Raw genomic sequence first — 13408 nt, forward strand, 5'->3', positions numbered from 1 at the left:
CGGGGAGGCCGGGCCAAGCCACTGCCTCTCCTGCGCCTGCGCGGCGGAGAGGCGGCGGGCGCGCGTGCGCACTGGTGGGGCGCGCGGCTCCCGTCGCATGGCGGAGGGCGCTGCTCCCGAGCAGGAGCCGGAGGTGCTGCGCCTCCGGCGCCTGCGCGGCGGGGGCTTCTTCCCCGTGCCCCCCGAGGACAGGGTGAGCCGAGCCCCGCCCCCGCCCCGTCGTGCGCGGGAGCCGCGGGGTGGGGGGCGCTGGGCTGGGGGCGGGGCGGGTCCATCCTTAGCCCCCGCCCCGACAGCTGGGAGGAGCTGTGCAGCCGCAGCCCGCCTGGTTGCGGGGTGACCGCGGTGGTGGCGGTGCAGCCCCCTGGGACCCAGTGTGCACATGGCTTCCGTCCCCGCCGGGCAGGGGCCGTGGCGCAAAGCGTGCGGGGAAACGACGGCGGCGTGTGTCTGCAAACGCGGGGTTGGGAGCGCCTGGCCAGAGGCCGGGCTCGGCTCAGCGGTAGCGGGTGCGGGTGCGGGGCGCAAAGCAAATCAATGGCACCAGTCTGTGTCCAAACAGTGATGTTCCCACCAGCGCTGCATTAGTGCTGCGCTTGTAGCGTGGCGCCCCGGGCCTTGCTGAAGCTCTCGCCTTTGCCGTCTCAAGGCTGTCACGTTATTCTAGCCTGTAGCGGTAAGACTGTGCTGATCTGGGGCTGAGCCGTCAATTGGCGGACCTCATCTTGGATGCCATTGTGAGCAACTCAACCAATCCTTGATCGCCGGAGCAGATTGCAGATGTCACATAAAAAGACACCAACTGCGGGCGTTGTACGTTCTTTTCGGATCCTGTGCTTTTCCTGTAGGGCCCGGATGTGCTGACTCTTGAAGCAATTAAGAGCCTGTACATTGGTTTGCCACCGGGACAATGTGTCCTGAACTAGAGTTTTCCGAGCATTGGGAGACATGGAGCATGACTTCACGTTGGCCTTTAAGATGTCTTTATAGTGCTTATACTGACCACCAATAGAGCTCTTTCCATGAGCAGGCTGTTCACAGAAAACCGTCTTTGGTATATGTGTGTCATCCCTCCTCACAGCATGACCAATCTAGTGAAGCTGTTTGTAAGCATTGCTTCCATGCCCATAACACCACACAGCTTAAGAACCTCTGTGTTAGGAGTTTTGTCTCACCAATTCACGTGGGCGATCTTCCTCAGACAGCACATGGTGGCAATATATCGTCCATGACTCCGAGCCATACAGCAGGGTAGTCAGGACAACAGCCTGATAAACTGCTGCCTGGGTATGGAATTTAATACCATGGCCATTCCATAGGCATTGGGTCAGTTATCCAAAGGCAGCGCTGAACAGCTACGCGATGATCCATGTTTATACTAGAGGACAGAATGCTTCTGAGGAAGCAGAATTTGTCAACACGCTTAAGGACTGTACTAGCAGCAGTGATCTCTGGAGTGCTGGGCTCTTTCCAGACAGGCTGAGGCATAACTTCTGTCTCCTGGAGGCTCACTGTGAGTCCAGAGCAGTGAGAAAAGTTCCTGTGTGTCCTTTGCTGAGTGAGCCAACAATGCACAGTCATCAGCAAACAGAAGGTCATGGGGAGTTTAGTAACCACTTTAGTGTGAGTCTGAAGTCTGCAGGGAGTGAAACTACTGCCATCTGTTTGGAGCTGAATAGGTATGCCCAATGGGCAGTCCTTGAAAGCAACTAACAGCATCGTTGAAAAGTGGATGTTGAACAGGAGAGGAGCAATTGCTTTGTACGATTTGATATTTCAAAAGGTACTGATGTTTCTCCATTGTTTAAACAATAGCAAAAACAATGTGCTCAGCACACATAGTTGAGCAACTTTCAGCTGTCCATTTAGCAAGATAGTTAATACTTATCGTGTTCCCGGATGGCGGTACACAGCTGTGCGTCAGTCTGGCAGCAATGACATATTCCAGCTCCTGGAGAGCTCCAGATAAAACTAGCATCACAGTGAAAGCCATAAGCTCTAACTGTTGAGCCCCAGCTATGGAGAGGCAGCATGGAAGGGCATCTGTGTGTGACATGGCTCTCTGCTTTCAGCTGGGAAGGTGCCGGAGCGTGAAGGAGTTTGAGAAGCTGAATCGAATTGGGGAAGGGACCTACGGCATTGTGTGTAAGTGTTGTATGTGCTTCATGCTTCAGGACCGGCAGCCAGTTTGCTGTAGCCAGCGTGTGTGGGGGGGGGGAGGTGTGGTGTGGTGCTGACAGCAATACCTCATGACCCAGACACTGGAAGATGCTCAGTGGCACAGTCTCTGGGTGTAAAGGCAGCTGCACAGCAAGCTGAAGCCCATCTTCCAGGAGCTTGTCTGTTTCTCAGTGATGAGTACATCGGTGGGAGTGCGGGGTGTCAACATTATTCCCCCTAACCTCCCCACTGTGTTGCAAGAGGATAGTTAGTTCACTTGGTAACCAGCGTTCGTGGCGGATCAGGTATTGGCTTTGTGGTGAGGCTCCCAGGGACTGACCACACGGTGTGTGTTACAGACCGTGCTCGAGATACCCAGACGGATGAGATTGTGGCACTGAAGAAGGTGCGGATGGACAAGGAGAAAGATGGTAAGGGGAGAGGAGAAGGAGAGTTGCTCTTCCCAGCAAGCTCTGCAGTAAAGCTGGGATTTGAGCGGGGGGAGAGCTCTCTTAAGTTCAGACTTGTGGTTAGCCCTGCACAGCCGCATCAGGACTCAGGTCAGGCCAGGGAACTGGAGCGGGAGTTCTAACGCATGGCTCAAGTACCACTCTTGGCAGGAATCCCCATCAGCAGTCTGCGGGAGATCACCCTACTTCTGGAGCTACGGCACCCCAATATTGTGGAACTGAAGGAGGTGGTTGTGGGGAACCATCTGGAGAGGTAACGGTCCCATAGTACTGAACCTTTACATGTCCTCTCCCCCGCACCCCATATGTGCCCTGTGTCACAGCACTGTCCCTGCCCTTTGCAGGAATGGTAGTGGGATGACCTGTGGGGGTTGCCAGCACAAGGACTGACTGTGGTCTGTGTCTCCTGCAGCATTTTCCTGGTGATGGGTTACTGTGAACAGGATCTTGCCAGCCTTCTCGAGAACATGCAGACTCCCTTTTCTGAGGCTCAGGTACAGGAGCATTGTGTCAGTACACACCACTCCCAGCTGTGTAAGAGGGTGCTGTGGCTCTTGCCAGTGCGAGCTGGCTGCCTGTGTGTGCTGTTCAGCTTAAAGCAAGGAAACAGATTCCAGAGCATCTCAGGCTGCTGCAGCATTGCCTCATAGCCCAGGGCACAGAGGCGGCTTGAATCGGCAGTGCCTAGTTGGTGGATGCTGAGAGAAAGATACCAGTCTAAACTGGCTGTCAGTCACCAGGTCATATGAATTGATTTAATCATAACCTGGTTACCTCTGTTCCCTGTCTAGCAGAGAATAGACCATTTACACCTCTTGGCTCTCTGTGATACAGGGCAGTGCCGGCTGCCTGCATTAAACTATGTTAGCACCTCTGCACTTAGAACACCCCTTTGTTACAATGTTTTGGGTCGTGGGCTCCAAACTAGGGTGCATGGCTTTGCATTGACCTTAGGCTTCTGCACAAAGTGAACCAGGACATCAGCTGCTAGTCACATTGCTTAAAGCAGGACTGGAAGGTGCTGGGATACTAGAGTGTTGAGGGCACGTATATGGGAAGTGCTCATGTGATGCTGTCTTGCTAATGCTGTCCTTCTGTGCTCACAGGTGAAGTGTATCATCTTACAGGTACTCAAGGGCCTTCAGTACCTCCATGAGAACTTCATCATCCACAGGTAAGGGGCGAAGTGAAAAGCACTGTGGGTAAAGGGATTGTGTGTGAGGGGCTCTGGGTAACAGACTGGACACTGGGAGCTGGTTATGCCACTAGGGCTGTTTGCTCGGCTCTCAGTGGGGCAGGGGGAGGCCCTCTTGGCCAGCATGGAATGGCCCTAGGCGAAGCATTGTTCTGAAAACAGCCGTCAGTAACTGGCTTCTTTCTGATGGCAGGGATCTGAAAGTGTCTAACCTGCTCATGACTGATAAAGGCTGCGTGAAAATTGGTGAGCTCCCCTCATAACCGCCTGTCCCCATTGCAAGCACAGCTCTGGCTCTGCAGATGCTCTGGCTTTCGCCTCACTTTGTAATGCAGCGGCAAGGGCGGTAGCTGGCCTGCTTTTTGACCTGGAATCTTCCCTCTTTTGCAGCGGATTTTGGGCTGGCTCGTGCTCATGGGGTGCCACAAAAACCCATGACCCCTAAAGTTGTCACCCTGTGGTGAGTAGGCTCTGCTTAGTCCTGAGCGGGTCACCATCTCGTGGACTGCTCGGGGGCCGTGGGCCAGTCCCAGAGTCAGTCTGGGTGAATGAGACAACAGGAAGCACTGGGGGCACGTTTTGGGTTGGCAATTCCTGCATGGGTTCGGCTCTCTGATGCTCTGGCTCCCTGACCCCTTCACATCAACTGTAAGCTCAGCTCCCTCCTGTAGCAGCAGTGCCGAGGCTGCTACTTCCTCCTAAGCTCTGGCCCTAGGGTGCTGTGTGTCCCAGGGAGCGCTGTTAAGCGTGTTGTCTTGTCCTCCATTCAGAGCAATGCTGAGAATGGGGAGACAGGCAGCCAGTGATCAACTGAACAGATGGGGCTTTGCAAGTCCTTTGTTGCATGGCCTTTTCTCTAGCCCTCAGATCGATTTTGTGACTCCTGCCCTCTCCAGTTTTTCATCCCCCTGGATTGGATGCAGGAGGCCAGTCTTGGTCTCACTCAAGCCGCACGGAGGCAAAATCAGCTCCCTTTTGCTTTTCCCTGTCTGTCCCCTGAAGGATCACATTAGACTTTCTGGCATGGTGTTGCACTGAGGGCTCATGCTCAGCTGCTTGAGGGTAGTGTGACTGGATCAGGCACTCACAACCTGCTCCCATAGTGGAACACTGCCCACATGGCAGAAACTGCCTTCCTGCTCTGACCTGTCTGTTGCTAGATAAACCAGGCGGGGCCTCGGCAGTGGAGTATGGCGCATCAGCCCCCTTGTGCTGTTGCGTGGCTCTGGCTGCAGGGTATCCTGCTAGGCCTGAACAGTAACGTGGTCGCTCTCTGAGTAGCTTCTGTCCTTTCTGCGTTGCACAGGTACCGGGCCCCAGAGCTGCTGCTGGGAACAACGACCCAGACCACAGGCATAGATATGTGGTAAGGGAATCTCGCACTGGAGAGTAACACGCTTGCCAGGAGTTTGCAGAACTAGCTGGGGAACATCCAGGTGCCTGGCTGGGGTCAGGGCAAGAGCTCAGTACTTCAGGAAGCCACATTCACGACTGTATCGTGGCCTCATGCTGATTCAGGGCCAACGTGTGCCCACAGCAGTGGGGGCAAAGGAGGAGCAGCCTGATGCTTCCCACTAACCCAGGAGGGCTGTTCCCTCCCCAGGGCAGTGGGATGTATCCTGGCGGAGTTGCTAGCCCACAAGCCATTACTGCCAGGTAGCTCGGAGATCCAGCAGATTGACCTGATAGTGCAGCTCCTTGGGACGCCCAATGAAAACATCTGGCCGGTAAGTACTCGCTGTGCATCCCCTGCCCTGCCACTCCTTTCCTTGACACTGACGCGTGTCTCCTTTCCTGCCAGGGCTTCTCCAAGCTCCCCCTGGTGAGCCAGTACACTCTGCGGAAGCAGCCGTACAACAACCTGAAGCATAAGTTCCCGTGGCTGTCGGAGGCTGGCCTTCGCCTGCTCAACTTCCTCTTCATGTATGACCCCAGGAAAAGGTAAAAAGCCATCTACAGGCCCTGGAGTGACGTGGGGCCTGGACTCTGCAGCGTGTGGGCTGGCTGTGGCTCCTGCCACCTTCTGCTGGGCCGGGATCACTTCTAGCTGCGACGTGTGGAGGAGCTGACGGCTGCTAGGAGCCCCATTGCCCAAGCTGCGGGCTTGTTTACACTGTAGTTAGCTCATCGCTGAGGGCAGAGCAGATCAAGGCAAAGCAGCGAGACCAGCTGTGCATAAGGAGCAGTGCCAGTTCCTGCTGTGTGGCTGCCCTGCTTTCCCCCCAGGCTGTGGGTGTGCCTGACTGCTATGGGAGGGAGTTGCAGTGGCCCAGTGCCGGAGGACAGGCAGGGGCCCATGGATTGTGCTGAAAGAGGCCAGCATGGGACGTACTGTGCTTTGTCCCTGTGGATGGGAAAGCAACAGCAGCCGGGCCACAGCTCTGCTGAGCCGCTTGGGTGAAAGGAAGGTCTCACCTAGACAGAGGCTTCCTCAAGAAGCGGTGGGAGTGCTTGCAGGAGACGATGGACTTCCCTTCACCTGTGTTTGCTTGCCCAGGGCCACCGCGGGAGACTGCCTGGAGAGCTCCTACTTCAAAGAAAAGCCCTTGCGTAAGTGCTTCCCCCATGCTGCTGGGGCCTGCGGGACTCGGAGCCCTCCCTGAGGCTTACGTCCTCTCCCCGTCTCTCCAGCCTGCGAACCAGAGCTCATGCCCACCTTCCCCCACCATCGCAACAAGCGAGCAGCTTCTGTCAGCACTGGGGCGGAGAGCCAGGGCAAGCGCAGCAAGCCCTGAGGCTGCACATCCTGCCAGGTAGGAGCTGTTCTCTCTGTCCCTTGGAGTCAGAGCCAGTAACACACCGGGGCAGGCTTAGACGTGTCAGTCCAGAGTGAACCAAGTGCTGGGGAGACTGCAGGTCCCACAGCAGACGCACTCCAAGCCCCTCCCCAGCTTTGCCAGTGCCTCAGCCCTGCCACTTCCCCCGCTGCCTTCCTGAGGCTCCTCACGCACAGGACTATCTAGTCCTCCAGCCCTTGTGCCCTCTCCGGGGTTGAGATTGTCGTGGCTGGCAGGGGCTGGTGCTGGGGCTCTGCAGAACTGCAGGTGACTGGAGGCCGAAGCACTCACGGGCTGCCCCACTTCTCTTTCTGCCCAAGGATTCTCAGAGTAACCTGCTTGTAAAAGATGGGGCCAGTTCTGCCACGTCCATGCCAGGAGAGGAGCCCTGATGGGAAAGGCACAGACCCTCTGAGAATTTGCAGATGGGATCCTCCCAGCCAGTGCACTGCTCTGACCCCAGATGGCATCTGCTCCCTCTTATTTGCCACTTCAGTGCCAGGATTTAATCCCTGAGACGTTTAGCCTGATTACACTCCGGCTGATGAAAGCCTCCTTACAGGCAGTGCGTGGTACCATGGGTTGGAGGTGCTCTTCCCAGCCTCTGAGAGAGCATGCTGTCTCCAGCTCTCCCAGCCTGGGGCCCAGCTCCGCTGCCTCCAAGGCAGCATGTGGTTTTGATCAGATGTCCCACACCACAGGGCTCAGGCCATGCTTTGGAGGATCATAAGTTCCCACCCCATTCACCAGAAGTCAGTGTCCTCCAGATGGCAACAGCCCAGCCAGTCCGTCTGCATCCCCCTGCCACGTGGATAAAGCATTAACTTGTGTTCCTCTGTTTAAGGTTTACAAAGACGCTCTGGGGTAAAGGGGACATCTAAGCAGAGGACAGGAACGTGTTGGGACCAGAACAAGGGTTTGTAACCAGCTGCTGTAGGACCCAAGGCAGATGCACAACAAGATTCTCTTGGGCTGTCGGTATTCTCAGGCTGCCCGCGGCTGGCAGCCCAGCACCGGCTAAGAGTAGGGAACGGTTTCTTGGATCACGTTCTAGGGACATGCTGTTCTATCATCTCTGTGCCAAGAGAGCTGTCAGGGCAAACTCAGCATCGACCCTGCTTCCTTCTCCAGTCACCGCCTTCAGGGCAGCTGGCTCATCACTCAGCTCTTGGGTAGGAGCTGCTACCCGGCAGTCGGTGAGTGTGAGCTGGAAGCCCTGCAGTGTTTGCCTTGCCCCAGAGGTGGGCAGTGAGTGACAAGAGGTGTCAGCCAGTCACACGTGGCTGCTGGGCTGTTACAAGCTGGAAGCTGCACTGCAGACCTTTCCCCCTCACTGCCCAGAAGAAAGTCCCCCGTTGTTCTTCCTCGCGGTGAATGTCAACCTGCCCTCAATAAACACGTTAGTGTCTCCTGGCCAGCTAGCTTGTGTACCGAGACAGGAGTGGCTGCCCTTCGCGCAGCATCTCAGCCAGAGCGCTCTCGGCATCGCAGCTCTCCTGGCACAGCAGCCCTGGGAACAGGACTTCGCTCCGACCTCTCCCCACGGAGCACAGTGGAGCCCCAGCTCACTGGGACAGCTTCGCTGCAGGGCAGGGGCACCGCTTGGTGTGCTCCCTCAGCCAGCCTCGCGACGAGGTCTCCCAGCTTCTGGTTTGTTCTCCTGTGATGCTGCCCCCTCAGCAGCATCGGTAGGCACAGCTTCCTGGCGCACCCTGCTACTGAGAGCGCCACCTGCATCAGCCAGCTAAAGACATGGCAGCCTGAAGCAAGCACCACTGCTGATGAGCCGATGGCATGACGGGGCCCCAGCTGAGCCAGTGCAGCTCCTGCTCCCTCACCCTGCCCAGCAGACAGAATACCACCCTAGCAAGGAAACCGCTTTATTGAGTAACAGCGGAGGTGCTAGACGCCTCGTTGTCAGCAGAGCACAACAGGTTGGGGTTACCTGCTAGGGCCGTACCCAGCAGAGAGGCCATGAGGTCGTGTGTTCTCCTTCACCCATCACGGCTGCATTTGGCATGGAGGGGGCTGTCAGGGCAGCTGTGTGGAGCTGCTGGTGCTGAGTTCAGCTGCCTCCCACTGGAACCAGGGGAGGCCCCTGCATTCTCAGCTTCCCCTCCCTGAGCTGGAGTCGGGGGCCCAGGCAGTGCTACTCTGAACAGCATGAGGGGGCCCTGCCCACCCCACGGGCGGAAGCAGCAGGCAGGTCCCCTTCTGATCAGCTTGCCTGGGTCCCAACATGCTGCTGCCTGCGAGTCTCCAGCGGGGTGGGTGTGCGCGCACAGGAGAAGGGTGGGCACTCACTTCCCTGAGCCAACGCCCGTGCCACCGGAGGGAGCAGCTCGGCTCCAACCCACAGCCCTCGCCGCCTTCCCGGGAAAGGTGCAAGCAGAGAGGTGGGCCGAGGACTAGAGACCTGAGCGCTCAGAGCTGAGCCACAGCGAGATGGGAACTGAAGCCCCAGGACTCTGCTAACCATGGAGCTGAAGCGTCAGCCCCAGCCTGAGGGGACTCAATGCGCTGCAGCACTTCCGTGAAAAGCAAGTGTCTCGTTTCTCCTCCTCCTTCCCGAAGGCCGAGACTTCAGGCCGTCCTGCCAAGCCCAGTTCCTCCAGCAAAGGGAAGCGAGAGCTGCGACGCAGAGACACAGCGGAGGGTAACCCCTGGCGGTAGCTCCCAGCACTTGGGAGGGAGGAGGGGTAGTGTGGGCAGTGACAGCCAGGGAGGGTGCAGGCAAGTCTCTGCAGAGCGCTGGTCTATGGGGCCAGGGAAGGGAAGAGCAGCAGCTCCACCCCCAAAGGCTTCTAGAGCAGCAGCCCTGGCAAGGAGCCCCTGAGTTTTCCCCAGAGAGAGGACTTGGTGGGCGTGTCCCGCAGCACATCCCAGAGCTAGGGCCGAGCCCCGTAGCCTTCATTCAGCAGCATGTCCACCTCGGTCCTCTGCAACCACAGCCGCTTCTGCTTCTCGCTGTGCAGCTCCTGCAGGGAGTGGCTCTGGCAGGCCTGCACAGCATCGCAGCCCCTGCTGTGGAGCAGGCAGCACGTGGCACAGCAGTAGGAGGGGAGAGCACCTTGGGTCAGGCACGAATGCAGCTGGTAGCAGGGTCCCCCCCTCACGTCCCTTCCATTACCCTCCAGCCCTGGGGCAGCAGGCGGCAGCTCCCAGGGTCTCTCTGCAGCCTGGGGCCAGATGTGGGCAGCTCTGTACTCGGAAGGCATAGCCTTGCTAGTGGAACAGGGCTTTGTGCAGCTTGCTGCTCCCCTTGGCTCGAGCACTGCATGGGAAGGGGAGCTCAGAGAGGGGTTTGTGCCGCTCACATACTTAAGAGAGACCGAGTCACTGACCCTGCTAAGCTCCTGTCTCAGGCAGATGAAAGAGAAGGACGCAGCCTCTGGATCAGGCCCATTTCCATAAGGCTGCTCCCAGTCAGACTCACTAGCCTCCCATTTGTCCCAGACCTTTCCCTCATTTCCCTTGTGAGCCTCAGGACAAAGTCCTCCAACCGCCTCACTCCACAGCTGGGGCCTCTGTTGCCAGGTCAGAGACCTGTGCCCCTCCTGGGAGGACAAACCCCATGGGGAGGATTGCAGCCTGGCCCCCATGGGGCTACTGTATAAGTTCAAAGACTCTGGACTTTCCAGCACATCCCGGTAGAGATCGATGCTTTCAGGACAGCCAGGAGCTACCTGGGCTCCAGGCTCTCTGCCTTTTGGCCAACTAGCAAGTCTCTGCAGGCTCTTCACGCAGTCATCCAGGGCCCTGGTTCCCCTTCGCACCTGCAGCAGGTCCTCAGGAGACACTCGGCATGGCCCCAGCTTCCAAAGTATCTCCCCCAGGATCTCACACTCCACCCTGGCTGCAAAGAAACTGCAGGCAGCTTGGACAAGCTCAGCTCCCGAAGGTGGATGGGACATGATGAGGTGATGGTCGTCTCTCTTAAAGTAGCCCATGCGGTGGAAGCAATTGGCAATGTCCGTGTCTGACAGCACCGCCTGCAGGGAGTGCACGTACACCCCTGAGAAGGTCTGCAACACAAGCAGCATGTTTTTAGTGAGCACACAGCTGCTTCCCAGCTGGTCTAACCAGGTGAGCTCACCACCCTTGGCTCTGCCACACAAGAGCTGACAAGGAGCAATCAGCTGGCCTGGGAGCAGTCAGCATCACCAAGTCTGTGGCAGCCTGAGAACACTTTGAATTCCCAGGCCCGACCCAACAGCCTAAAGCATCCTCACTGCAGGCCACCACCAGCTTCCAGGTAGGGCACAACACTCAGTGCAGCCTCCATGAGCCAGCGAATTCAGCTCCAGGAAGGCAGCAGAGTTCGACTGGGGCAAACGCGGTCCTGTGGTGCCCCTCCTAATGTCAGCCCACCTTCCCGTCATGGACCTAGCTATTTCCAGGTCCTGCCCAACCCTGAGCCCCAGGCTGTCCTGATGACTGTGGGCGTGAACCCCAACAGTGTGGTGAGCGTGCATTCAGCGACACCGGCCATTTTGCATTCTAGTTGCAAACTCAGACAGGCCCCGAGGGGTTTCCCTCATGGGCCGGGGGTGGGGGGGTTCTTTGTCCAAAGGCTGCAGCTGGGATAATTCCTGACTACTGTCCTGTGTTTGTACCACACTTCTCCCACTAACGAGGGTGTCTCTCTAATAAACTCCTGAGTCTGTCTTGGCACAAGGGTAAGCAGCAGCTACGTGAGGGACCGTTCCAAGCATTTGGGAGAATTTGCAGCCCTGGGTGTCTGTGCTGAAGTCCTCAGAGTGGTCCTCTCTCTTCAGTGAGTTGCTCAATAGGGCCCCTCCACACTGGCTCAGCAGTTCCCCGCCTCTGACCAGCAAGCCGCAGGGAGATGCCCATGCAGTGGGTGGGATCACGACTGCAAGCCAACACTCACCTTGATCATGTTGAACTCCTTGCGCCAAGGAAAGAGGTGCAGATTGACAGCTGCCAGCTCAAGGACCTCAAAGGCCCTGGCCAGCCCCCTGAGCGCTGAGGGCAGGTCGTCCCAGCCTTGAAGGCTGCAGGCGAGCAGGGCAAAGACGTCGTTCTGCAGAGCATGGTGCAGCTCTGGGTCCTCCAACAGGTGCTGCCACAGCAAGTCCTTCAGGGCTAGGTCCATGCAGACCCCAGAGTGGCCCCTTTGGAAATCCGTCTCTAGACATCGCCTGTACTCTTGCTGCAGCATGGAGCTGGGGCCCATTCTAGAGCTAGGGAGAAGCCAGAGCCTATGAATGGCAGCGCGCACACAGCGACACTAGAAAGTCCTGTGCAACCCACATATGGGCTGCCTTGCCCTGCCATTGCCAGCCCCCCGCCAGCTCAGCCGGCCCCCCCCACCAGCTCAACCAGCCCCTGCTCTGCCATTGCCAGCCCCCCGCCCTGCCAGCCCCCTTCCACCAGCTCAACCAGCCCCTGCTCTGCCATTGCCAGCCCCCCGCCCTGCCAGCCCCCTTCCACCAGCTCAACCAGCCCCTGTTCTGCCATTGCCAGCCCCCCACCCTGCCAGCCCAACCAGCCCCCTATCACCAGCTCAACCAGCCCCCTGCCCTGCCATTGCCAGCCCCCCCACCAGTCCCCTTCCACCAGCTCAACCAGCCCCCTGCCCTGCCATTGCCAGCCCCCCGCCAGCTCAGCCGGCCCCCCCCACCAGCCCCCTTCCACCAGCTCAACCAGCCCCTGCTCTGCCATTGCCAGCCCCCCGCCCTGCCAGCCCCCTTCCACCAGCTCAACCAGCCCCTGCTCTGCCATTGCCAGCCCCCCACCCTGCCAGCCCCCTTCCACCAGCTCAACCAGCCCCTGCTCTGCCATTGCCAGCCCCCCGCCCTGCCAGCCCAACCAGCCCCTATCACCAGCTCAACCAGCCCCCCCTGCCAGCCCAGCCAGCCAGTCCCCTTCCACCAGCTCAACCAGCCCCTGTTCTGCCATTGCCAGCCCCCCACCCTGCCAGCCCAACCAGCCCCCTATCACCAGCTCAACCAGCCCCCTGCCCTGCCATTGCCAGCCCCCCCACCAGTCCCCTTCCACCAGCTCAACCAGCCCCCTGCCCTGCCATTGCCAGCCCCCCGCCAGCTCAGCCGGCCCCCCCCACCAGCCCCCTTCCACCAGCTCAACCAGCCCCTGCTCTGCCATTGCCAGCCCCCCGCCCTGCCAGCCCCCTTCCACCAGCTCAACCAGCCCCTGCTCTGCCATTGCCAGCCCCCCACCCTGCCAGCCCCCTTCCACCAGCTCAACCAGCCCCTGCTCTGCCATTGCCAGCCCCCCGCCCTGCCAGCCCAACCAGCCCCTATCACCAGCTCAACCAGCCCCCCCTGCCAGCCCAGCCAGCCAGTCCCCTTCCACCAGCTCAACCAGCCCCTGCTCTGCCATTGCCAGCCCCCCGCCCTGCCAGCCCAACCAGCCCCTATCACCAGCTCAACCAGCCCCCCCTGCCAGCCCAGCCAGCCAGTCCCCTTCCACCAGCTCAACCAGCCCCTGCTCTGCCATTGCCAGCCCCCCGACCCCCTCCCACCAGCTCAACCAGCCCCCTCCCAGCTCCCACCGCCAGCGCCCCGCCCTACCAGCCCCCTTCCACCAGCTCATCCAGCCCCACCGCAAGAGCCCGGGTGCCCCGGCGGGGCTGGAGGAGCCGCCCTGCCCCACTGCCCAGCAGCTGGGCCCTGCCTGGGGCGGGGCGGGGCGGGGCCAGCCCCCCGGCGTGTGGGGCTGGGCGGGGGAGACGGACAGACCCCGCCCCACGGCGGGCTAAGGGGGGCGCCCGCCCCGCTCACCTGCCGCCCGGGCCTCGCCGCTCCGCCGCCGGCAGCAAC

General features: G+C 59.3%; 2 protein-coding genes across 4 annotated transcripts; one reads left to right on the top strand and one right to left on the bottom strand.

Moving 5' to 3' along the window:
* Positions 1-38: 38 nt before the first annotated feature.
* On the top strand, positions 39-8015 carry CDK10 (cyclin dependent kinase 10). 3 transcript variants are annotated; one of them, XM_075008833.1, is made up of 14 exons: positions 39-193; positions 2073-2145; positions 2520-2591; positions 2781-2883; positions 3043-3124; positions 3737-3804; positions 4019-4071; positions 4216-4285; positions 5132-5191; positions 5429-5552; positions 5627-5766; positions 6323-6375; positions 6457-6578; positions 7447-8015. In XM_075008833.1, the coding sequence occupies exons 1-13, from the start codon at positions 98-100 to the stop codon at positions 6558-6560; spliced, it is 1098 nt and encodes a 365-aa protein (XP_074864934.1). In that variant the 5' UTR covers positions 39-97; the 3' UTR covers positions 6561-6578; positions 7447-8015. The 3 variants fall into 3 exon arrangements, with proteins under 3 accessions (XP_074864934.1, XP_074864935.1, XP_074864937.1); XM_075008834.1 differs by lacking the exon at positions 39-193 and adding an exon at positions 736-813; XM_075008836.1 differs by lacking the exons at positions 39-193; positions 2073-2145 and having other exon boundaries at positions 2695-2883.
* A 132-nt stretch (positions 8016-8147) lies between these two features.
* Positions 8148-13408, bottom strand: SPATA2L (spermatogenesis associated 2 like). The gene is made up of 3 exons (XM_075008832.1): positions 13370-13408; positions 11497-11809; positions 8148-10627 (listed from the first exon to the last, which is right to left on the bottom strand). Exons 2-3 carry the CDS (start codon positions 11800-11802, stop codon positions 9491-9493), a joined length of 1443 nt encoding a protein of 480 aa, XP_074864933.1. The 5' UTR covers positions 11803-11809; positions 13370-13408; the 3' UTR covers positions 8148-9490.

Source organism: Carettochelys insculpta, chromosome 14 (genome assembly GCF_033958435.1).
Source record: "Carettochelys insculpta isolate YL-2023 chromosome 14, ASM3395843v1, whole genome shotgun sequence".
NCBI lineage: Eukaryota > Metazoa > Chordata > Testudines > Carettochelyidae > Carettochelys > Carettochelys insculpta.